Source organism: Aphelocoma coerulescens, chromosome 28, assembly GCF_041296385.1.
Source record: "Aphelocoma coerulescens isolate FSJ_1873_10779 chromosome 28, UR_Acoe_1.0, whole genome shotgun sequence".
NCBI classification, from domain to species: Eukaryota; Metazoa; Chordata; class Aves; order Passeriformes; family Corvidae; genus Aphelocoma; species Aphelocoma coerulescens.
In genome coordinates, this window is record NC_091041.1 from 4,877,766 (window position 1) to 4,900,956 (window position 23,191).

The 23,191-nt window shown below is 52.2% G+C and overlaps 2 protein-coding genes across 3 annotated transcripts; both read left to right on the top strand.

Annotated features, from left to right (window-relative positions):
- Positions 1-1,203: 1,203 nt before the first annotated feature.
- HNRNPM (heterogeneous nuclear ribonucleoprotein M) lies at positions 1,204-11,080 on the top strand. 2 transcript variants are annotated; one of them, XM_068997424.1, is made up of 12 exons: positions 1,204-1,297; positions 2,026-2,220; positions 2,531-2,684; positions 3,618-3,667; positions 3,967-4,027; positions 6,007-6,108; positions 6,667-6,711; positions 7,154-7,228; positions 7,558-7,656; positions 8,722-9,503; positions 9,841-9,892; positions 10,667-11,080. In XM_068997424.1, the coding sequence occupies exons 1-12, from the start codon at positions 1,220-1,222 to the stop codon at positions 10,828-10,830; spliced, it is 1,857 nt and encodes a 618-aa protein (XP_068853525.1). In that variant the 5' UTR covers positions 1,204-1,219; the 3' UTR covers positions 10,831-11,080. The 2 variants fall into 2 exon arrangements, with proteins under 2 accessions (XP_068853525.1, XP_068853526.1); XM_068997425.1 differs by lacking the exon at positions 6,007-6,108.
- A 576-nt stretch (positions 11,081-11,656) lies between these two features.
- TIMM44 (translocase of inner mitochondrial membrane 44) lies at positions 11,657-22,743 on the top strand. Its single transcript, XM_068997261.1, has 13 exons — positions 11,657-11,709; positions 12,922-13,029; positions 13,471-13,641; positions 14,082-14,162; positions 14,616-14,765; positions 15,164-15,303; positions 15,932-16,017; positions 16,957-17,049; positions 17,349-17,473; positions 18,381-18,431; positions 19,368-19,457; positions 21,004-21,114; positions 22,203-22,743. The coding sequence occupies exons 1-13, from the start codon at positions 11,686-11,688 to the stop codon at positions 22,320-22,322; spliced, it is 1,350 nt and encodes a 449-aa protein (XP_068853362.1). The 5' UTR covers positions 11,657-11,685; the 3' UTR covers positions 22,323-22,743.
- The last annotated feature ends 448 nt before the right edge of the window (positions 22,744-23,191 follow it).

A 23,191-nucleotide genomic window follows, 5' to 3' on the forward strand; every position in this document is an offset into this window, starting at 1 on the left:
CTTGTTCCTGCAGCCTTTCCCATGGGTTTGGATTGCCTCGGGTAACGAGTGGGCACTAAAGATCCAGGGAGCTGCGGAAATCTCTGGCTTTTGAGGTGGAGGAAAACCAAGAACATACTGAAGTGCTTGAAGCCTTTACTGCATACCTGTAATTGTCCCGTTTTGTGGTCTAGAGAACATGGAGTGTTTCTGGGCTTTCTTATAAGGCAGAGGCTCCATACACGGTTGTTGATTGTTCTAAATTCCCATTGTTTTCTTGGCTTTTCTCCCTTGGTATCTGTGTCGTCTGGAATCTGATTTGTAGTTGGTGAGGTAACATACGTGGAGCTCTTAATGGACGCTGAAGGAAAGTCAAGGGTAAGTGTTTGAGAGTTTCTTTGTGGATTTTCTACCTGAAATGTTTCTGTGTGCTGGACAGGAGGCCAGGGAGGCTCAGAGTGTGGATGTGCAGTGGCTCTAGGTCAGGAGTGCTGTGGGACGGGAGGAGGTGGGGTGGGGCTCTGCAGTCAGGAGCTGTTCCCTGCGTGCCGTTGGCGTTGGCTGTGTGACCCCGGAGCCCCGCAGGCAGGACAGGGCTCTGGAATATTCCTGTGCTTTGGAAAAGTCACTCGAGTGGTTGGCTGAGTTTGGAAGGGCCAGGGTGCAACAGCAGGTGCTGCAAACTCCACTTCCTGGGCCAGTAGAGCGAGCTAAATTCCTAAATGTAAACGTTCAGTGCCTTCATGGGCCTTTAGTCCAGGAGCAGGGAATACAGTAGGAGCATATTTAAGTGTCCTGAAGGATATGGATTTAGGGTGAGAGTGTGGAGGGTTTTGCTGTATGCCAGGGAAGAGCAGGTCACAGGAAGCGTGTGGTATTTCTTGGAGAGTCGGGAATTAGTGTTTGTTACAACCTCAGAGACCCCAGGTTAATCCTGTTCAGGCATGAGAAATTATGGAATTCCAGTATTGGAGGCTTGCCTGTGTAAGGTTACATTTATTTTCTCTGGTAGGGCTTAACTAATGTGATTTGGCTTTAATAATAAAATATTTGTGTGTGATTTGGGCTTTTACTGACTTGATTTCTTCTCTCTTCCCTCCTCCCTGTGACTGTCCTGGGAAATCACCTCGCCAGGGATGCGCGTAAGTTCCTTCTCAATTTATACCTGAAATCCAAGGAGACTTCTTAAAACAAAACATCCTGAGCTGTGTTGTGTCTCCACAGGGTGGTTGAGTTCAAGATGGAAGAGAGCATGAAAAAGGCTGCCGAGGTTTTGAACAAGCACAGTCTTGGTGGGAGACCCCTGAAAGTGAAAGAAGTAAGGAGTGCATCTGGTGTTCTGGCAGGGGCTGGAGTGGGAAGGGGGAGTTCTTGTTAAAGATTTAGGGCTGACTCAGGGGATAACGGACAGAAAGCAGGACTTAAATAAGATTAAAAAACCCCAGTCAACTTCTTTCTAATCATCTTAGCCAGTGCTGAACTTGTGCTTATAAAGACTAAACTTGATCTGAGGACAAAGCAGGAGTTTGGCTTTAATTGCAGTTTTGTTAATGATTTGACACAGAAATCTCCATCAGTGTTTGTTCTTGACAAACTTCCCTTTGAATTCTGCATCAGAATGAATGGATTCCACCAGCAATTCCACAGAATCAGCTCTTTCCTGGAATACCTCAAAGATGTATTTCCAATTTAGTGGCTTTGCTATTGACAGCCAGTCCTGGGAGTCAATTCCAAACCCTCTCCAGTGGCACTGGGGGTTTATCAGGGTTTGGAACAGGTGCAACAGAGGCTTATTGTTGGTATTAATGATAGATAAACACGTTGGGAACCAGGGAGATGCCTGAGGAGGAATGACTTGATAAAGGGTGCTGGGTGTTGGCTAAAATAAAATAAATCGGCTGACAATGCAAGGGAAGCAGTGGGCTGGGAATCCTTGGGGAGCAGGCAGCCTGGGATAAAGGGAACCCCCCTTTCTGTGCCTGTTTGAGCCATGGCACTGACCAGCTGGGTGGGGGATCTGAGTGTGTGTGTGTGTGTGTCCCCCAGGACCCCGATGGAGAGCACGCCAGGAGGGCCATGCAGAAGGTGATGGCAGCAGGAGGGATGGGCATCGGGCCCGGCCCCGGCGGCCCCGGCATGATCAACATCCCCCCCAGCATCCTGAACAACCCCAACATCCCCAACGAGATCATCCACGCCCTGCAGGCCGGCAGGCTCGGCAGCACCGTCTTCGTGGCCAATGTGAGTGCTGGGACACCCCCTGCAAAACACAGCAGTGGGAACCTCTCAGCTGGGGCAAATCTGAGGGAGGAAAAGCCTTGGAAGTGCCAGGAAAAGTTCATCTGTGTCCTGTTGATTCTCTGTGCTAAGGAGGTTCTCAGTTAAGTTGTACCACAGTGTCTGTTAATTGGGATTTTTGAACAAACCTCTGTACTTTGATTAAGTTTTATCTCATCTCTCTGCCAACTCTTAATGCCAATACCAGGTAAGGACACAAGCCCACTGAAGCTGTTTTCTCTCTTGCATTTCCAATGATTCCCCTGTTTTCCAGCTGGACTACAAGGTGGGCTGGAAGAAGCTGAAGGAGGTGTTCAGCATGGCTGGAGTGGTGGTTCGGGCCGACATCCTGGAGGACAAGGACGGCAAAAGCCGCGGGATCGGCACCGTCACCTTTGAGCAGGCCATCGAGGCCGTGCAGGCCATCTGTATCCTTGGGCAGCAGGACTGGGAATGGGGGCAAGGAACTGGGGAATTGCAGCAGGGGGAGAATGGAAATTGTATTCCAAGCGAGGATATTGCCTTGTCAGGGAAGGTCAAGTTGTAGTGGATGGAAAATGGAAGGAAAAGCGAAACAGAGGCAAAATTCCTTCTTGAAAGAATTGGTGCAGTTTGCTCAGGATCTCCAGCAAAGGAAATTCCCACATGGATAAATGTACTTCTGTCCCAAATAAGTTCCTGTCTCTAGGTTATAGTTAGTACTAAAATGCAATTCTGTGAAAAGATTTGTCTGGAAAGGAACAAATCCCTGTGCCAAGGCACATGGACCTGGTGTTTTCCTCTCTTCCTGTGTCCTTCTGCTGGCCAAGCAATGGTTTGCTACCTAGAAACCAAACAGCAATAGAATTCCAGATATTACTCTCTCAGCTCCTGGTTATGGTACGGAAAGGAGCGAAATATTCCCCCTTTCCCTTTCCAGAATTTCTGTTTGAGTGTTAGTTTCCTCCTCCATTGCACCCCTAAACCTTGTAGGAGCCAGACTTGGACAAAGGATTCCCTGGCATGGCACGCTTCAAAATGTGGGTGTTGCTGTGGAACTCTTCCCTGTTCTCTCCTTTTCAGTGGAAAAAGTGACTGAGGAAACATTTAAACACTTGGCCTGGTTTGGAGTCAACGTTTTGGATAATCTCTTAGTGAACTTAATCTTACCCAGCAGTGTGTTTCTATCATTTTTTAATTTCAAAAAGCCTTTCTTTGAATGTTCAATATACTTGGATTTCAAGGCTTTTTAGTTTTGGAGAAGGCAGAAGGATTTGGGATCATCTGTGAGTGATAAGTGAGGAGATGGGATTTTCTGAGGGGTTGTTGTGCTCCCCGTGAGAGCTCTCAGCGCTTGCACAACGGTCCTTAACGGCCCCCAGCGATGTTCAATGGGCAGCTGCTCTTTGACAGACCCATGCACGTCAAAATGGTGAGGACATCCTCATTCCCACTGCATCCTGACCCGGGAACTGCACTCCTGGTTTGGGGGGGATTTGTGGTTTCAAGGGTGGATCAAAATACAGAGGGGGAGATGTGTGATTTGCCCGATTCCTTCTGAACTGATGCCATCAGGGAAGGTTAATTCTGATTATTTTGCTAAAAGACAAGTCAAAACTATACTCAAGACTGCTTTAACTTGAAATTTCTGTATTGTAATTCAAAATGTTAAGAATCAGGAAATAATTTCCTACTTCTCTTGCCAACTTTGTCGCGTTGAATTCCTTTTAGGATGAACGAGCCTTCCCCAAAGGAGATTTCTTCCCTCCAGAGCGACCCCAACAGCTCCCTCGTAAGTGTCCCCTGCATGATTCAATTCAACATCTTCTGCTTTTTATTTGGCTGTTCAGCACCTGGGAACCAGTCCCAGCCCCAGTAAAACTCTGGTTCAGACTGGAAAACTGGGATCGAAATTCCAGAATAATTTCAGAAGAGGGAATAGTGAAGAAGAGCTGCTCAGTGATTTTTTGGATACTTCTTTCAGCTCATGGCCAGAAGCTTGTCTTAAAACATTCACCTTCTCAAGGCTTCCAGAGCTCTCCATTGCAATTCCAAGATCCCAGTGCCTTCCATTAGTAGTGGGATTTAATGGAAACACAGTGAATCAGTCAGCACCTCCTTCTATGGGATGGTGCTCTGGGACTAGAATGTTTTCCCTTCAATTGAAAGGGCTGAATTCAGGACCTGGGAGTCTTCCAGGTCTTCAGATTTCCAAAGGGGATCTTATGAATGTATTAAATATGGAAAGAAGAGGGAACCAGGCTCTTCTTGGAGGTGCAGGAGGCAGAAAGCACCAACCAAAACCCAGGAGATTGGAAATTCAGAATAATTGGCTGTCCCACGCTGCCCCTTCCAACTTGGAATTTGACTGAATTAAAAGATCACGTCTAAACCAGCAGTGGAAATCCACAGACCCCACATGGATGTAAGGAAACATTCCTGGGAGGGTGACTGGGTTGCTCAGAGATCCTGTGGAGTCCCATCCCTGGGATTACTCCAGAGCTGTGGATGTGAGCTGGGTTCAGCAGCCTGGGCTGAGCTGATGCCTTCCAAAGGCCCCTCCCAACCTTGGCCATGCTGGGATGAGGCACTGGAAATACTGAAGAGAAGAGTTGGGGCTGGAAGAGCTGCAGGCTGAATTTGTTCAAATGCAGCAAAATTTGGGCTGTTGATGGAATTTTAATTGTCCTAGGCTGTGGAAAGGGTCCCTGCCCAGGGCAGGGGCTGGAAGTGGATGAGCTTTAAGGTCCCTTCCAACCCAAACCAGTCTGGGCTTCTCTGAATTCTGTTTTCTTCCTGGGAACCAGACCTGTTGTGTGCTGCTAAATTGCCCATTATTAATGATCATTAATTAGTCCCTCCCTAGTTCAGCTTTCAGTGTCTGTCAAGGCCTTCCTTCACAGCAGTATCACTGTAAGGATGTTCCTCTTCTTCAGGACAAAGTCACTGGGTTCCAATTCCATTGCCTTGGTGTAAAACTCCCTAAATCCCTCTGGAAGCCTGGATTTTGGCCTTTACTGGGGCGGGGAAGGGGGACCTTGTGCTGTTTTAAAACAAGATTCAACACTCCTGTGTTCAGTGCTGAGCTGGAAACGAGGGAATCCTGCCAGGCAGAGGATGCCATAAACTGGTGTTTGTGCCAAGCAGAGAACTTTCTTCCTGCTTCAGGAGAAAAAAAAAGGGCTTTTTCTTCTTTCTTTGGGCTGGGGAATCCTTCAGGAAGGTTCAAATCCATGCCTGGGAATGCCGTGTCTTGTTTGCTCAGAGAGAGGCTGGCTGTGTGCTCGCAATTCCATAGGTGGCTGTCATTTATCCGTAGGCTGTGCCTGGGGCTTCAGTTCTTCCCTGCGAGGGGACAGCCCTGGCAGAGGGGGAAATGAGCCATTGGCAATCCAGGGTGATAACTGTGCAAAGCTTTAGAGGATCTTTCTCCCAAATTGCCCACTCCATCCTCCTCAGCTGAGGAGTTTGCCCAAATGAAGCAGTGTTCTAGCCAGTTGTTTTTCAGGAGTCAGCTCCAAACCAAGTTTTCTCAGCAGTAAGATGGAAATTTAACTACGAAAACAAATAATTGGAGATAGGCTAAAAACTATTTCAAGACACATCTACTCTTGATTTACTCCACACTTCCCTGCTTTCAGTACACACCCCAAAGGGGGGACACAGCAAGCTTTTTTTGGAGAATGAAAGTCAATTACTTAAGAAATAAAACTTGCTGTTTTGTCAAACTATGGAAAGAAGGCTTTTTTGATATCTGAATATTTTCTTCAGATGGTCTTGGTGGTATTGGCATGGGATTAGGACCTGGAGGTCAACCTATTGATGCAAATCATTTAAACAAAGGCATGGGAATGGGCAACATGGGACCTGGAGGTAAGAAGATTACTCCTATGCTTTTGTTTCATGAGAGCTTTAAGCTGTGTAGAAGGTAGATAGCTTTGTTTGCCTCCCCAAAAAGTTGGAAGTTTCTTAGGAATGTTAAAGCCAAATGAGTTTTTTGTTCAGCTTGATAATGGAAACTTGAATTTAACCAACTGCTCCATTTTTTTTTTTTTTTCACTGTGGTCAAGACACAGCTCTCATTTTCTGACTCTTGAGCATGAGCAGCAGACACTGCAAAGATCCATGAAACTCCAAACCATCTCTCACTTTTAACACTTGTAGTGGGCTTGTAAATCTTTGGTGAGGATCTGTTGAAGTAGCACAAGTTTCAAAGAGCCACCTAAAAAGTAGCACACACTCAGCTTTCCATGTCGAAATGCCAGTGGGTTTTTCCCCTTTGCTGCTTGATTTTCTGAGCAGGAATGTTGGAATCTCCTCAGAGTTATCCCATGTAAGCCATGGACGTGTTGTGTGGTTTGATTTCTGCAGCCTTTGGCTGAAATTGATTGGGTGATGTGTGCTATATAAAGCTTTCTCTTTTATTTTGAGGAATGGGAATGGAAGGCATGGGCTTTGGAATGAATAAAATGGGAGGTAAGCTGTGGTTTTTGATCTGTTCATAGCTTGGCCTTTGGGAAACTCCTGTAGACTGAGGTGTGTGTGCATGGCAGGACTTTGTGTGCTGGGAGGTCATCACCAACTGAGCAAGAATTTGGTCCTTTTTGGGTATTCAGACTGCTGCAGGTGTGTGGGGAGGAGGGATGCATCCCATAAAACATGGCCTGTGCTTCCTTAGTTCAGGAGATCCGGAGGGTGCCATCCCTGGAGGTCAGAACTGGATCCTCACTGTCCCAACCCAAGCCACTCTGACCCCCTGATTTTTGTAATGCTGTGCCCAAATCCTGACTCCTTTTTGGGAACTGGTGCTAGGGGGGTGTCCTGTGCCTGTGGGGATGTTGTGTGGCAGCAGCTGCTGTGTGTGCAGCGTGGAGCTGAAATGCACTGCTAAAGAATCCCTGGAAAATCTGTTTTTCAGGAATGGAAGGTCCCTTCGGTGGCATGGAAAACATCGGTCGCTTCCCAGCTGGGATGAACATGGGCAGGATGAGTGGTAGGCACTGGCTTCCTGTAAATCCTGCTGGGTTCCCTGGGAGGGATCCCCAAGTCCCTCGTGGCCTCTGAGCTGCACAAACCAAGTGATTTATTGATGCTACCTTGAAGGGTTTATTTAGAAAGATTCTGGCTCTGATCCCCAGAGCCTCACATGTGTTCGGGATAAATCCTGCTCTTCCTTGGGGTTTTGGGCTCCCGAAGCCACGACAAAGTGATCAGGAGAAAATCACTGAAACCTTCTTGTGCTGTGACTCTTCAAAACAATTCCTGTGGTAAAATGTTCTCTCTGAAACCCCTCTGAAAACTTCTCCACCTTCCTCTTTGCAGAGATGGATCGGGCCATGGGAGGTGGATTTGAGAGGGAGTTTGGAAGAAATGAGATGGGAATGTCCCGGAGTTTTGGAGAGACCTTGGAGAGGGGAATAGGTGAGTGCAGTAAATCAAATCCATTTCCTGCCTGCTTTTTATCCCTGAACTGCTCACAACAGTCATGGGGGTGATACAGATAAAAAAACAGATTCTGTTTTAGATTTGCTGTAGGAATTTGGTCAAAGTTAAATATTCAGGGAGTGCAGAAGGATACAGCATGGGGCTGGGAGAGGGATTTCAGAAGGAACAGGAAATTTTTAACAGTCCTAATGCACTTAATTTGCTATGTCTTACATCATGATGCTATATATTGAGCTATTTAGTATATTACAGCATAATAATAGTTCTGAGGGATAGAATCTTGAAAGAGATGAGCAATATTGTGCATTAAAACACTTCTGGGAAAATAAATCTTGGAAAACTGTGAAAAGCAAGGAGTTTTAGATTTCAGCTTTGCTCTCTGGTTTTTAAATGCTGCTGGGAAGTTGTTAATTTTTGTCAGTGAAAACAAAATTCTGCTTCTCCTGCTGCCTGTATCACATTTACCTTCCAAGCACGTTCCCTGGAAATATTGGACAATGTCAGTAATGAAACAGCAGAATTTCTGGAGCAAAGCTGAACCCAGACATCTCCAAGCAGACACAGCTCCCCCATCAATTTACAGATTGAATTTTTGACGAAATCACAACATTCCGGAATCAAGGGAGCCATTCCCTGTGTCCTTGTCCCTCCATCCCTTGTCCCCAGTCCCTCTCCAGCTCTCCTGGAGCCCCTTTAGGCCCTGCAAGGGGCTCTGAGCTCTCCCTTGAGCCTTCTCCTCTCCAGGTGAGCACCCCCAGCTCTCCCAGCCTGGCTCCAGAGGGGCTCCAGCCCTGGAGCCGCTCTGGAGCCTCCTCTGGACTGGCTCCAGCAGCTCCACATCTTTATTCTGGGGTCCCAGAGCTGGAGGCAGCTCTGCAGGGGGTGTCTCACCTGAGCATCTGAGTTTGCCTCATCCTTCAGGCCCAGAGTGCCTGGACTGAGGGGGCTCTGAGTGATGGGAATTCATTCCAGGAGAGCCAGCAGCTGTTCAGGGTTCTGTGTCCCGGCCCAGCTGCTGATCCTGTCTGTGTTGTGTTCCAGGTGGTGGAAACGCCAGCATTCCCGGGATCGAGAGGATGGCCCCTGGCATCGATCGCATGGGCTCGGGAATCGAGCGGCTCCCCGCGGGGATGGGGCACGGGATGGAGAGGGTGGGCTCGGAGATAGACAGGATGGGGCTGGTGCTGGACCGCATGGGCTCCAACGTGGAGCGGATGGGCTCGGGCATGGAGCGCATGGCCCCGCTGGGCATCGACCACCTGGCCCCCAACCTGGAGCGCATGGGGCCGGCCATGGAGCGCATGGGCTCCGGCATCGAGCGCATGGGCTCCGGCATCGGCTTCGGCATCGAGCGCATGGGCGCCGCCATCGACCGCGTGGGCACCGCCATGGACAGGATGGGCTCCGGCGTGGAGCGCATGGGGGCGGGCATGGATAGGATGGGCATCGGCATCGAGCGCATGGTGCCCGCCGGGATGGGCGCGGGCATGGGCCAGGTGATAGAGAGGATGCCCGCGGGGCTGGAGCGCATCGGGGCCCCGCCCATGGACAGGCTCGGGATAGAGAGGATGGGCGCCGCGCCCATGGACAGGATGGGCCTGGAGCGCATCGGGGCCGCCAACATGGAGAGGATGGGGCCGCCCATGGGGCAGGGCATGGGGGCGGGGATCGAGCGCATGGGGCTGGCCATGGGCAGCAACTTCGAGAGGCCCATGGACATGGAGCGGGGCAACTTTGCAGGGAATTTTGCAGGGTCCCTGGGAGGAGCCGGAGGCCCTGCAGCCGGGGTGGCCCGGAAAGCCTGTCAGATATTTGTGAGAAATGTGAGTACCCCTTTTTCCTCCTCCTTTTCATTCTTCCCTCTTGTTCCCACTCCTGCCCTTTCCCACCCCTCCATTCCCGCCCATGGCAGTCGTTGGGATTGATGTGTTGATCTCATCCATGCTCAGTTTCCACTCACAATGTCTTATACTGGATGCTGCCAAGTCTTTGGGGCAGTTGGAGCCATTTCCTTACCAGGAGGAGAGCTCCTGGCTGACCGTGATTCCATGGTTTTCTGGAAGTGGCTGTCCTGGGATGGGTTCAATTTTTGGGGAGCTGGGAGTGCCTGCAGGTTGTTCAGCAGAGCCTCAGTAATGGTTTGTTCCTCTCTTCCCACAGCTGCCTTTTGATTTTACATGGAAAATGCTGAAAGATAAATTCAATGAATGTGGTGAGTTGTTTTCCTCACTCTGAGGAATGAATATGAATAATGGCCAGATAATAATCCAGAGGGCAGGGATGGATGGGATATTGGGAAGGAATTCCTGGCTGGGAGGGTGGGCAGGCCCTGGCACAGGGTGCCCAGAGCAGCTGGGGCTGCCCCTGGATCCCTGGCAGTGTCCAAGGCCAGGCTGGAGCAGCGTGGGATAGCGGGAGGTGTCCCTGGGTGGAACTGGATGCTCTTTAAGGTCCCTCCTAGCCAAGACAATTCCATGATTCCATGGGAGCCAAGCCCAGCCTCAGCTGTGACCTGGAGCCTGCGTGGCCATTCCAGACAGGGCTCACACTCTGCTCCTTCCATGTGCTGGTGCTGCTGCTGGAGCTGGGATAAATCCAGCTCCTGTCCCCAGTCACTCCTCACAAACAGCCCGGCATAAATCCAGCTCCTGTCCCCAGTCAGTCCTCACAAACAGCCCGGGATAAATCCAGCTCCTGTCCCCAGTCACTCCTCACAAACAGCCCGGGATAAATCCAGCTCCCGTCCCCAGTCACTCCTCACAAACAGCCCGGGATAAATCCAGCTCCTGTCCCCAGTCACTCCTCACAAACAGCCCGGGATAAATCCAGCTCCTGTCCCCAGTCACTCCTCACAAACAGCCCAGGATAAATCCAGCTCCTGTCCCCAGTCACTCCTCACAAACAGCCCAGCCCGCTCACGCTGAGCTCTGGCTGTCACAGCCGGGGAGCGGCCGGGGCCGTGCGCTCACGCTGTGTCCTGTCCCAGGGCACGTGCTCTACGCTGACATCAAGATGGAGAACGGCAAGTCCAAGGGCTGCGGGGTGGTGAGGTTCGAGTCCCCCGAGGTGGCGGAGCGCGCGTGCCGCATGATGAACGGCATCCAGCTGCGGGGCCGCGAGATCGACGTGCGGATCGACCGCAACGCGTAGGGCCCTGCGGCCTGTCCGTGCTTGCTCTCGTTAACCATCTTACTTTGACTGGATGTGAAGCTGTTCAGCCCAACCTGGTTGCTTTCTGGAGTAATTTTAAGTCCTTTTTTTAACTGAGGGAGACCCATTTTACTGGTTTTTTGCATTGGAACTGCCATGTGCACAATCTTTTTTTGTAGTTGTGGCATCTCGTTGACCTGACAGATGTAAACAGTCTGACTTTGATAATAAATGCAAGTTCAAGATTTCAGTCACTGCATCCTTTACTCTGCCTAAACTCCCTGCCAGCTCCAGTTTGTACCCTGTGAAGCGTCAGAAGCCCCAGTGTTCCTCCTGCTGACAGCATCTCTCTTTAAGATGTCTCCAGGGTGCAGGATCTTCCCTCTCCTGGATCCCACCTACTCCACGGGCACTCCCAGCTCAAGGTTGTTCTCTGGTGCCAACGCTGGATTAAAAAAACCAGAGAAAATCTCCCCTGGGTTGTGTCAGTGCCATTGGGAAGGCCGGAGCTGAAAATGGGGTTAAAAACGTCTGTTTTCTCTCCTGTGGGGGCGGCTGGCCCGGGCAGGCGAGGGGCGAACACCTGCTGCCGCTGAGAGGGGGGAGCTTTCCCCTCTTCCTGCAAGAAGCGGTTTTAATAACAACTGGATGCGGTGTGGGGCACGGAGGGGCGGCGGTGGGGCCGGTGGTGCCGGTGGTGCCGGGGCTGCCCGGTGGTGCCGGTGGGGCCGGTGGTGCCGGTGGGGCCGGGGCTGCCCCGCGGCTCCCGCCCGCTCCCGCCGCTCGCGGCCACGTGGCGCGGTTGTGGCGCGGCGGTGACGTCACCGCGCGGCGCCGCGCGAAGGTCACGGGGCGATGGCGGCGGCCGGAGGGTGCCGGGTGAGCGCGGGCGCCGCGGCCGGGCGGGACGGGGCCGCGCCGGGGCCTGCCCGGGGCCTGCCCGGGGCCTGCCCGGGGCGGCGGGGACAGCGAGCGGGGCTGCGGCAACGGGAGGGGCAGCGCGGGACCGGCCCGCTGGCGGGGCCCGGCGCCGGGGCCGCCGTTCGCTCACAGCCCGCAGGGCCCCGGCGCTGTCAGCCCCCGGTGGGGACACCCGGGGGACCCGGTCCCGGCTCCTCACCCCCGCTCCGGCGTCTCTGTTCCCGCCCGGCCCGGCGGGATGGGTCCCGGAGCCTGCAGCGGGGCCCGTGTCCCGGCCGCGGCAGCCGGGGGGCATCGGGGGCTGCTGAGGGCCCCTCCGGCCCAGCCGTGCCGGGGCTCCCGGAGCCACCGTGCCCCGAGCTGCTCCCGGAGCTGCTCCCAGAGCCGCCGTGCCCCGAGCTGTTCCCGGAGCTGCTCCCGGAGCCCGCCGTGCCCCGAGCTGTTCCCGGAGCTGCTCCCGAGCTGCTCCCGGAGCCGGCCGTGCCCCGAGCTGCTCCCGAGCTGCTCCCGGAGCCCGCCGTGCCCCGAGCTGCTCCCGAGCTGCTCCCGGAGCCCGCCGTGCCCCGAGCTGCTCCCGGAGCCTCTCTCGGGGTTCACTTAAGGGCGATTTTGCCGTGAGCGGCGGGAGCTGCGCACGGAGCGTCTCCTTTAACTCCCGCTCGTAGCGTGAGGGGCTTGGACGAGTCCTTTGTGCCCGAAGTTAAACGGGGCATCGGGGATTTTCTGCTCGATTTGTGCCTTTGGTCGGGAGCTGCCCTGGTTCGGTCCTTGGCTCCTGCCCCGGGGCTCGAATACAGATTTGGAAGGTGTGGCGGTGGGATTTCCCTGATTCTCACCTGCTTCAAGCCCCGGGCTCAGCAATGCCCCCTTCCCGCGCTGGGATTCGCAGGCTGGACCTGGGCAGGGGCAGCAGAACCGGCCGGGGATTGTTCTGGGATCCAGCAGATCTTTCCTGCCCTGTGTCTTGGGGCAGCACAAACACTCGGGGGGGTCCTGGGTTTCCTCCAGAGCTGGGAAAAAATTGTGTTTGAAAGCGTTTTCCCAGAAAAATCCGTGTGCTTCTCATGTTTCAGCTCCCGGACAGATTTGTGCATCGCCGCTGTCCCAAACCCAGGTGCTGGGAGCTCTTGGATGGTTCCCTGAGCTCCTCCTGTGCTGTTTTCCTTGCAGAAATGTCTCCTCAGTGGCCTGTGGCTCTTTTCCAGGCGTTATCCCATCCCTGCCTTCCCCAGGATTGCCCTGTACGGGATCAGCAGCCCTGCCCTGGGCACCCCCCAGGTTGGTCCCACCTGAATTTATTCCATTTCCACCCCAAAGTGTTTTCCCAGCAGAGTCCTGAGCTGGATGTGGATGTGGCTCTGGGAAACACCAGTTCTAGGCAGGAAATTTCCACTTTTTGAGTGGACCTCAAGGTCTTTTGGGGTAGCTGAGGTTGGATGGGGTTCGGAGCACCCTGGGATAGTGGAAGGTGGAGCTGGGTGGGATTTAAGGTCCCTTCAACCCCGTCCATCCTGGGATTCCATGGAATGCATTGCACATGTGGCTGTTTGAAGGATCAGCTGCTGCTCTTCCAAGGCAGCTCCGTGTTTTCCACGTGTTTTGAGAGTGACCCAGTGCTTGCCTTTGGTCAGTCGACCTCCTGCCTTTGAAACTTGTGTTATGTGACTCCTGTTTGCTTGAATTCCTTGGGATTCTCCAACATGGAATGGTTTTCTCCAGTCCAGATGCTACTCCTCAGGAGGAAGGAAGGGATTTATATCAGGTTTTGTGGAGAACATCAAACAGGAATTGGCCAAAAACAAAGAGATGAAGGAAAGTATTAAAAAATTCCGGGATGAAGCTAAAAAGCTGGAGGAATCAGATGCACTTCGGGAAGCAAGGAGGAAATATGTGAGTGTTCCCTGGTTTATTGCCCAGTCCCTGAGCTTTTACTGCTCTGAGTGTAAATTTCAATCCACAGCTGAACTGTTCAGGAGTTCTGCTTGGCTGGAAGCACTCGGTGCTAAATGGATGCCTTGGGATATTTATTTGTTGGAATGTTTTGGGGTTGGGTTTTTTTTTTTTTAGTGGAAAATCTTTCCAGCAGACACTTGGCTGCATTTCTGAGCAGATCAAATAATGAGGCATTAAATTGAACATCGACTGTTTCTTTTGTGTTGTTCAGAGAGCTCTGAACATCATCATTTGCAAGGCTGAGCTGCTGCTGACTCAGGCAATGAGCTCCTGAAATGTCGCTTTTTTCGCCCTCAATTCCAGCCTTAATGGATTGTGCTCCATCCAAGCTGGGTCTGAGTATTCTCTGTCTCTTGATTAATGTTTTTTTCCCCCAGAAAACCATTGAATCTGAAACAGTGAAGACCTCAGAAGTGATTAAAAAGAAACTTGGAGAAATAACAGGGACGGTTAAAGAGGTAAAAGGACCTTTCCTTAGGGCAGCTCTGCTTCCCTTGGGCTTTTGGGGGGGCTGGAATTGTCATTATTGGTGGCAGGTGCTGCTATTCCAGAGGTGATTCGAACCCTGGAGCTTTTAAAAGCAGAGGCATTGACAGGGTAATGGATTGAGTGTGGTCAGAGGAGGCCCAGCCCGGAGATTCCTCTGGGATTTGGGGGATGGAGAAAAGAGAGACCCCACCTGCAGCCCTGGGAGCCCAAAATAAGGATGTGGAGCTGCTGGAGAGAGTCCAGAGGGGCCCGTGGAGATGCTCCAAGGGCTGGATCCCTTCTGGGGAGAGCTGGGGGTGAGAAGAGAAGCTCCAGGGAGAGCTCAGAGCCCTTTCCAGGGCCTAAAGGGGCTCCAGGAGAGCTGGAGAGGAACTGGGGCCAAGGGATGGAGCTGGAATGACCTCTCCTGGTTTCCCTTGCAGAGTTTGGATGAGGTCAGCAAAAGTGACCTGGGCAGGAAGATCAAGGAAGGGGTGGAGGAAGCGGCCAAAACGGCCAAGCAGTCGGCGGAGTCGGTGACCAGGGGAGGGGAGAAGCTGGGCAGGACTGCAGCCTTCAAAGCCATCTCACAGGTACCGACCCTGGCACCATCTCGCAGGTCCACCCAGGCACCCAGAGCCTCGGGGCCGGCTCCGTGGGGAGCCTGGGTGGGAAATGCAGCAGCCACCTCCCACGGGCGGCCCTGGCAGCCGGGACTGCGGGTCTGGCAGTGCCTGGGAGGTGTGAGCCTGGCAGAGCGGAGCTGCGTGCAGCAGCGGGGGGAAATGTCTCTCTCCAGTGGGATTTGAGCTTCTTTGAATCCCTCTTTTTGCAGGAAATACAGAAAGTACCCAGTGCTTTGTTGTCAAGCTGTGGCTGCCCCATCCCTGGCAGTGCCCAGGGCCTTTTGCTCTCCCAAACCATCACAGGAGGGATTTTCAGCTTCTGGGGGAGCAGGAAATCCACACTAACAGGGCTGTTTGCCTTGCAGGGAGTAGAAACTGTGAAGAAGGAAATAGATGAGAGTGTTTTGGGACAAACGGGGCCCTACAGACGCCCGGAGCGGCTCCGGAAACGGACGGAATATTCCGGAGAGAGGATTAAAGAGCAGCGAGTGTTTGAAGCCAATGAGTACGTGTGGGGTCCTCTGGGGGGGATATTTCCAGGTGTAATTTGATGGGAAACTTCAAAGTAGGTCAGGGATTAAAATCCAGGAGCTGTGGGGTGGGAGCAGCTGGGTCTGGGAGCGCATTCCCAGCAGGAGTTGGTGATCCCGAATCTTCCTGTGCTGGAACTGGGAACTGCCAATTCTGAAGTTGAGATTTAATGTTCAGAGGTGAAATTCTGAGCTGAGCTTTGTTTTGTGCTCAGTTTTAACTTCTTACTGCTGAGTTAGGCTGGGCAGGACTAAGGCTTTTTCGTTTGCTGCTTTGCTCCTCTGAGTCGAGTTTTATTTGTCTGGTGCTTTATTTATCTGGAGTTTTTTTTATCTGATGTTTTATTTATCTGGTTTTTTATTTGTCTGGTGTTTTATTTATCTGGTGGATCATTTATGGGGCTATAATTTACGTGGCCACAATTTATTTTATAATTGATGAGGCTATAATTTATCCTGTAATTGAGCTCATCATTTATGTGCTGTCTCAGCCTCAGTGATGCCAAGTGCTGCAGGGATATTCCTCAGGGTGTTGTCTGTATTTGTTACCAGTTAATTTTTCCCAAATATCTGCGTTTTATCCCTGTTTTCTGCCTTCTCTAGGGAGGCCATGGGCATGGTGCTGCATAAAGACTCCAAGTGGTACCAGCAGTGGAAAGATTTCAAGGACAACAACGTGGTTTTCAACAGTGAGTGCTTGGAGGGAGCAGCACGTTCCCCTCCCAGCCCTTCCTGCCTGGATCTGCTTCCATCTGTGCCTCCAGCCTCGACAGAATGCAAATCACAAATTCCCACCTTTTTCTGTGGGGTTGGAGCTGGTGCTGGGAGTGCTGTGAAGGGAGGGAGGCAGAGCTGACAGCCCTGCAGCTTCTCCAGGCTGCTCCATCTGTGCTCCGGCCCCTCCTGCAGCCGGGCTTTGCTGGGAGTGCTCCCAGCTCCAGGGCTCCAAACCCTGCTCAGAGGGAACTGAGCTCGTGGGTTTCCTGCTTTTCCCTCCCCCCTTTGTTCTGGCACCAGGGACAGGGAAGGCAGCTCTGCTCCTCCTGAGCTAGAGCTTAAAAGCAGGAAAATCCTTAAAAATTGAGGGACTTTAACACAACTTCCAAACAGGTGAAAGATTTAAAAAAAAAAAATCCTGTGATCTTTTTGTACTGTAAAGCTGATCTTTGATATCATCTGAGGCTGTTTCTAGTGGGAATGCCCTGAAAACAATCCCAGAATCCCAGAATTTAGGTTGGAAAAGCCCTTCAGGACCATTGAGTCCAAGCTGTGCCCATGTGTCACCCCCAGAGCCCCGGGTGCCACCTCAGGGATGGGGCTCCACCAGCTGGAGCAACCCTGCTCTAAGTGAGCCCAATCCTGAAGTTCCTCATTCCACTGGATAAATACCCTTCCAGGAGGTGTTAAATCCAGAGTGACAGCAGAGGAAAAGTTCCTGAGAGATCAGAACATTGCAGGAAAACCAGGAGAAAAACGGGGAGAAAAATAGGGAGAAAAATGGGGAGAAAACCAACTCGCAGCTGGTGCCTGGTGCTGAGGAAAGGGATTGAGGAGAGGTTGGATGCTGCAGGTTATTCCCTGGCTCGGGATGAGCTGGGAGGGCTCTGAGCTCTCTGCTCCCGTTCCAGGGTTCTTTGAGATGAAGATGAAGTACGACGAGAGTGACAACGCCTTCATCCGAGCGTCCCGCGCCGTCACCGACCGCGTCACCGACCTCATCGGTACAGGCACATCCCAGGGCTCCTCCCAGAGCCCCTGGCTCTGCTCCTGCTGCTGGCACTGCTGCTCCTCCCGTGTGCTGCCACAACGGGGCACATTCCCGAGCTTTGCCGGGTTTTGCATGGATCGTTATCCGGGGGATGGGTGGGAGGACAGTCCTTGGGCGGGAGAAATCCCAGGTTTGACTTCAAGGCTGGAGTTGTTCCCAGGGTGACTCTTGCTCTGCTCTGTAGCCAGAGGGCTGTTCCTGTTTCCTGGTGCTGGTGGCTGTGGCACCCCCCCCACTGAGCTGTTTTTCCAGGGGGATTGTTCTCCAAGACGGAAATGTCCGAGGTGTTGACGGAGATCCTCAAGGTGGATCCATCCTTTGACAAGGATCGGTTCCTGAAGCAGTGCGAGCGGGACATCATCCCCAACATCCTCGAGGTGACACAGGATCTATTTCTTCCCTGTATTTTTCCCTTTATTATCCCATGGAAGGTTGTTTTTTTTTACTTTCCCGTTGCTAAAATCAAAAGTTGGGGCAGGATTTGCTTCTCCAGCTCTGCACAGAACCTTGGGAAAGGAATTGGATCCCACATTTAGGTTCAAACCATGAGATAATAAATGATTGTTCTGGCCTGGAGAACAACAAATGAGGTGGGATCAGAGGGAAAGGGGTGAGCAAATGGGGACAGCAGAGGGATTAGGGAAGGGATTTGGGATGTGCTCCTGGCTTCTGATCTGGGGTTTGGGAACAGGAGCAGGTTGTGACAGAAGGTTCAGTGGTCATGGAAGTGTCTGGAATTTGATGTTTTTAAGGACTCAGAGTGATGAGAGATGTCACTGTAAATGGGTGTAGGTCCCTGTCACTGCAACGAGGAAGACAGAGGGAACCTGGGATTTGAAATAGAGCAGGAATTGTTCTGAGGGACTCGGGAGAGACTGGAAGAACTGGGACTTGAGGAGCCAAACGTGGGATTCTTCTGTTCCTTCTGTGCCCTGAATTCTTCAGTGTGGAAAATTGCAGCTCTGCTCCTGCTCCTGTTTGATCCCGGGATTTCTGAGCCCTGGGAACTCTGCTGGCTCCCTGGCAGGTGTAACAGGAAGATTTAACAGGAAGGTTCAGCTGGAAGCTTCAAGAGAGTTTAATTATCCAAAGCTTTATGTCCCTTGGCCTCAGCTCCTGTGTTTTGATAGAAATCCTTTTTGCTGTTCCCCTTTGCAGCTCCCAGTTTCCCCCCAGAGTCCCACAGAATGTGGGATCTGAGGTGTTCTGCTGCTGGAAGGGCTGATTGGTCCCACTTGGGATACAGGAGGAGCTTTAAAAGGTTCTGTTTGGTTTCCTCCTCAGGCTCTGATCTCCGGGGAACTCGACATCCTCAAGGACTGGTGCTATGAGGCGGTGAGTGGAGCTCCCAGGAACGGCCCCAAAGCCTGGGATTCTCCCTTGGAAATGGGGTTGTTTTGAGGGGGTTTTGCCTTGCAAACTGTGAATTTGAGTTGGTTGGAATTCAGGGACTTCCTGGAAGCAGGGCCTTTCCTGACAGTGTTGGGGGGCTTTAATTTGGGTCTTCATTCCTCCAAAGTTATTGTGCTGTAAAGTCCAAAATAATTCTGTTCCTCTGTTCAGGAGCTGAATTTCTCCACGTGAGTTTCCTGTGCTGTTCCCCACCACCAGAGGGCTGGGAGAGGCAATTTTTTCTATTTAATAAATCCTGATGAGCATTTTTTCTACCAATAATCCAGTCTGAAAGCAAAGAACCCTCCCTGCTTCCAGCAGCCGAGGGAATGACACCTCAGGATTGCTCTGGAGGGAAGCAGCAGCCTCCCTGCAGTTTGTGAGACCAAAACCAAACATTTCCCAGGCAGCTGGAATTGGAAATGAAGCTCCTGAGTCGAGAATAATCAGTCAGATAAACCAGGGGAGGAAATGGGAATCCTATCCCTGAGAATCCAGGGGATAAAGCCTCTTAAGGGATCCCACAGGTGTTGAGCTGGTGATTCTGGTCACTAAACTCCCTGGTTTTCCCTGGTTTTCCCTGGTTTTCCCTGGTTTTCCCTGTTTCTGCTGTTCAGTCCAGTTGTGAATCCCTCAGCTCTCAGGTGCTCTCAGGTCCTCACGTTCTGCCCAGGAAAAGTGGGATTTTTAGTGGGAATTTGGTGAATCCCAAAGCATTTGCTGCAGTTCTTTGATCCCTTCCTTCAGCACATTTATAAAAATGGGGCTTTTTTTTCTCGTGGGGTTTTTTTGGTGGCTCTCTCCAAGCAGAAATTCCCTTTTCTTTTTGTGACAGAGCAATTCCAAACAATTCCCAACCCAAGTTTGTTCTTCCCTCAGACCTACAGCCAGCTGGCCCATCCCATCCAGCAGGCCAAGGCCTTGGGGCTCCAGTTCCATTCCAGGATCCTGGACATCGACAACATCGACGTGAGTTCCCTGTCCAGGATCTCCTTTGGGGGAGGAATTAAACCCACGGGCTCTGGAGGGGATTTTTAGAATCATTAAGGTTGGAAAAATCCTCCAGGATCATCGAGTTCAACCTTCTTTGCTCTGCCTGCTGGGTTTGAGCTCTGGGGTTTGGCATTTCTGTTCCCAGAGGGAAAATCCCACTCTTGGATGAGCTTTAAGCTCCTTCCCACCCAAACCAGGGATTCTGGGATGACTCAGCCAAGTTCCAGGTGCTCTCCAGGTCCCTTTGTGGAGGAGCTGGAGCTGTTCCTGCCCCACTTAGGGAATGACAGGAATTCTGTCACCTCATTCTGGCATCAAGATCAGCTCCCAGTCCTGACCTGCTTGGGGAGATTCCAGGGATCCCAGCACTGAGAAATAATCCCAATGGGAAGTATGGGAGGGATGCACTGATCAGGGACATTCCTGCTCCTCCTGGAACCCCACAGGCAGATGGATGTTGTGGGATCATTGATGGCATCTAAAATATCTTGGAAATCGGGCTGGGGTTGGATTTGGGTGGAAAACTGATTTTTATTTGGCTGGATTGAGTGAGTCCAGCCAGCTCCAGGACTGGGATGGGAGCTGATTCCCTGGGATCAGGCACAGGAACATTGCAGAGCTGCTGAGATTGCCTCAGGGAGCAGGAAAATCTGCCTATAAATAAATGTATTCCTTTGTGACACGGCCCAGCCTTGTCCCCGTCCTGGTGCTGCTTCCTTTATGAGGGGATAAAACAGAATCTTTGGGAACATTTCGAAAGAGGAAAATCCCGCTGTCCCCAGTCCCTGTGATTCCTTTTGGGGGCAGCACAGCCAGGAATTCCGGAGCTGGAGAGCAGCAAAGCATTCCCTGGCATCCTGCATTCCCACAGAAAGGGGATGCAAAAGGTTTCCCACAGAGGGCAGGAAGAGAATTCTGGGTTTTTAGAAGGAAAAAGCTGAATTTCCACTCCTCTTGCATTCTGGTGAATGAGGCCTTTAAATATTTAATGGAATGGGAACAGAGGAGAAAAATCCTGGCAAACAGAAGGTGCTCACCTCGGAGTCTTTGTGGTACAGTTTTTGTCTGGTTCAGAACAATTTCCTGGCAAAACCTGATGTGAAATCAGGAGAAAAGGCTCCATTTGATCCTTGTGGGTCCCTTCCAGCTCAGGATTCCAAGCATTTCCTTCAGAAAACTCCAGTTTTGGAGAGCAGGGGGTCCTTTATTCTTGCTTTCTAATTGGAAATAACGGAGCAGAGCTTGTTCCCATTTCCCAGATTTATGGACTTGGGAAAGTAACGAAAAAATTCACAACAATTTGGGGAAAGCTTTGAAGGTTCCCAAGCATTTTTTAATGGGAAGTTTTTTGGGGAACAGCTTTTCCATCATACCTGAACCACAGAATTGATGTGGCTGAACAGCCAGAGGAGCTCTGGGGGAGCTGGGACTGTCCAGCCCTGGGGGAGGTGGGAAACTTTGGGTGCTCTTCTGTGAACCTGCAGGAATGGGCTGTTTTCCATGGAATTCTCTGTCCTTGCAGCTGGCCATGGGGAAGATGATGGAGCAGGGACCAGTGCTGATCATCACCTTCCAGGCCCAGGTGGTGATGGTGATCAAGAACCACAAAGGGGAGGTGGTGGAAGGGGACCCGGTGAGTGGGGCCTGGGACACATTTAGGGTCTGGGACACATTTGGGGCCTGGGACACGTTTGGGGCCTGGGACACGTTTGGGATCTCCCACTGCAGCTCCAGCTCCATCCCATTCCCACCTCACCCTGCTGGGTTTTCCTTCCCCTTTCTGGGAGAGCAGAGCCCTCTGGCAAACAGGGTGGGAGCAGAGTTGAGTCACTGAGTGAAAAAAATCCCCAAATCCACGTTTTTAGCTCCCCACACTGACACAGAACGATGCCTTCATTCCCTGGAAATCCCACAGGGAACTCCCACGCCCGGTTGCAGCTCAGGCTGTGTGTGGTGCTTTGGGAACAGGGCAGGGAATGGTTTGTGGAGCAAACCCCTGGCACCTCCTGGAATGCCCTTGGCTGTGGTTGGGGCTGTTCCTTCCTGGGTGATTCCAGGCTGAGCCTGGCCCATGGAATTCCCTGTTCCCAGAGTTCGTGGCAGCTGCTGGAGGAGGTTCCTGGAGCTCCTTTATTCCCAAGTGTCTCTCTCCAGGCAGCTCCAGTCTGTCCTGTGCCTCAGTAGCTCAGGGACACTTCATAGGGACAGTGCTGGCACTTCCCAGCACATTTTCCTTGGAATTAATAAGGGCATTTAACAAATATTGGCTCTTGCAACCCTGGCCTTTAGTCCAGGCTGGAAAAATGGGATTCATCTGAATGATGGGGCCCGTCTGGGCTGATTCACAACCAGGGCAGGAACAGCTGATCCAGTGATTCCCTGTGCTGAATTCCTGCATTCCTGGGAGATAAATATTGATGGGATAATTATTGAACAGGATATCAAAGTCTGTTTGCTGTCGGATTCCTCTGGAGCCGCAATAAATCAGGGAGAGGCATTAAAATTCTCCAGTAGAACCCAAACCTCAGCTTTAGTCAAGTGCCCAGGGTTGGGTGGAAGTGCTGAGCCACCGCTGGAATATTGAACACGGGGAGTTTTTAGGGAGAGAGGACCCTCAAATCCACAGGATTCTGGTGTTGGAAGGACCTTAAAGGTCACCTCCTCCCACCCCTGCCAGGGCAGCGTGTCCGTGCCCCTCTAACTGCGGGATTTTCCCGGCAGGACAAGGTTCTGCGGATGCTCTACGTGTGGGCCCTGTGCAGGGACCAGGACGAGCTCAACCCCTACATGGCCTGGAGGCTCCTGGACATTTCCTCCTCCAGCACGGAGCAGGTCCTCTGAGCAGGGCTGGGCCGGGCCCTTCCCCCCCTCTGGAAGCAGCTCCAGCCCGGAACTCGTCCCAGCCTCCACGGGGAGCAGGCCAGGCTGGGATTTTTGGGAGAGCAGGCTCCCAGTTATCCCAGTCCCTGAGGAGTGGGGGTGACCCCCTGCTCGGGGGGCTCAGCGTGAATGTGTGACACGAGCAGCTCTGCTGGTGCTTCTTCCCTCGTGCCTCAAGGAGGCTCCTGGGTGCTTCCCAGTGCTCCCAGCCAGCTGGGAATCACAGAGAGCCCTCATTCCCAGCTGCTGGCATCCTCAGAGATCCTGGGAAAGGCCTTGGAGGGGCTCTTGGCTGCCAATCTCCTGTCCGAGCTCCAGACTCGTGTCCCCGCCGTGTCTTGCACTTTCCCAAACCAAATACAGCCAGGACTTTGCACATGGAGGTGTTGGAAGCTCAGGTTGGGGATGGGATGGGATGGGATGGGATGGGATGGGATGGGATGGGATGGGATGGGATGGGATGGGATGGGATGGGATGGGATGGGATGGGATGGGATGAAGGTGATGTTTGAATATCCAGGGGTAAGGTTTGGATACCCACAGCTCAGCAGGGGGAACATTGTTGGTTCTGGCCACAGAGAGCCACAAGTGCATCCCTTGGGCTGGTGGGGAGGGTGGAGGGTGTGGGGCAGGAAAGGAGGAGCAGCTGGAATGTCTGAGGAGTCTGGAAACCCTGGATTTTTCTGTTCCATCCCATCTCATTCCCAGGAGGAAAGCTGTGCTCCTTGCTCAGCTCTCTGGGCTTGTCTGCTCCTCATCCCTGCACAAATCCTGGGTCCAGGAGCAGAAACCTCCCAGTTTGCTGCTGGAGCATGGGGTGAAATCCCCTT

Bases quoted from the DNA above. Each gene is read 5' to 3' on its own strand.
- TIMM44 (XM_068997261.1), top strand. From the start codon at position 11,686: ATGGCGGCGGCCGGAGGGTGCCGG. The intron at 17,474-18,380 runs GTGACACAGGAT...TTTCCTCCTCAG, and splicing joins TCATCCCCAACATCCTCGAG to GCTCTGATCTCCGGGGAACT. The intron at 19,458-21,003 runs GTGAGTTCCCTG...CTGTCCTTGCAG, and splicing joins TGGACATCGACAACATCGAC to CTGGCCATGGGGAAGATGAT.
- HNRNPM (XM_068997424.1), top strand. From the start codon at position 1,220: ATGGAAGAGAGCATGAAAAAGGCTGCCGAGGTTTTGAACAAGCACAGT. The intron at 2,685-3,617 runs GTATCCTTGGGC...AACGGCCCCCAG, and splicing joins CGAGGCCGTGCAGGCCATCT to CGATGTTCAATGGGCAGCTG. The intron at 7,229-7,557 runs GTAGGCACTGGC...TCCTCTTTGCAG, and splicing joins GAACATGGGCAGGATGAGTG to AGATGGATCGGGCCATGGGA.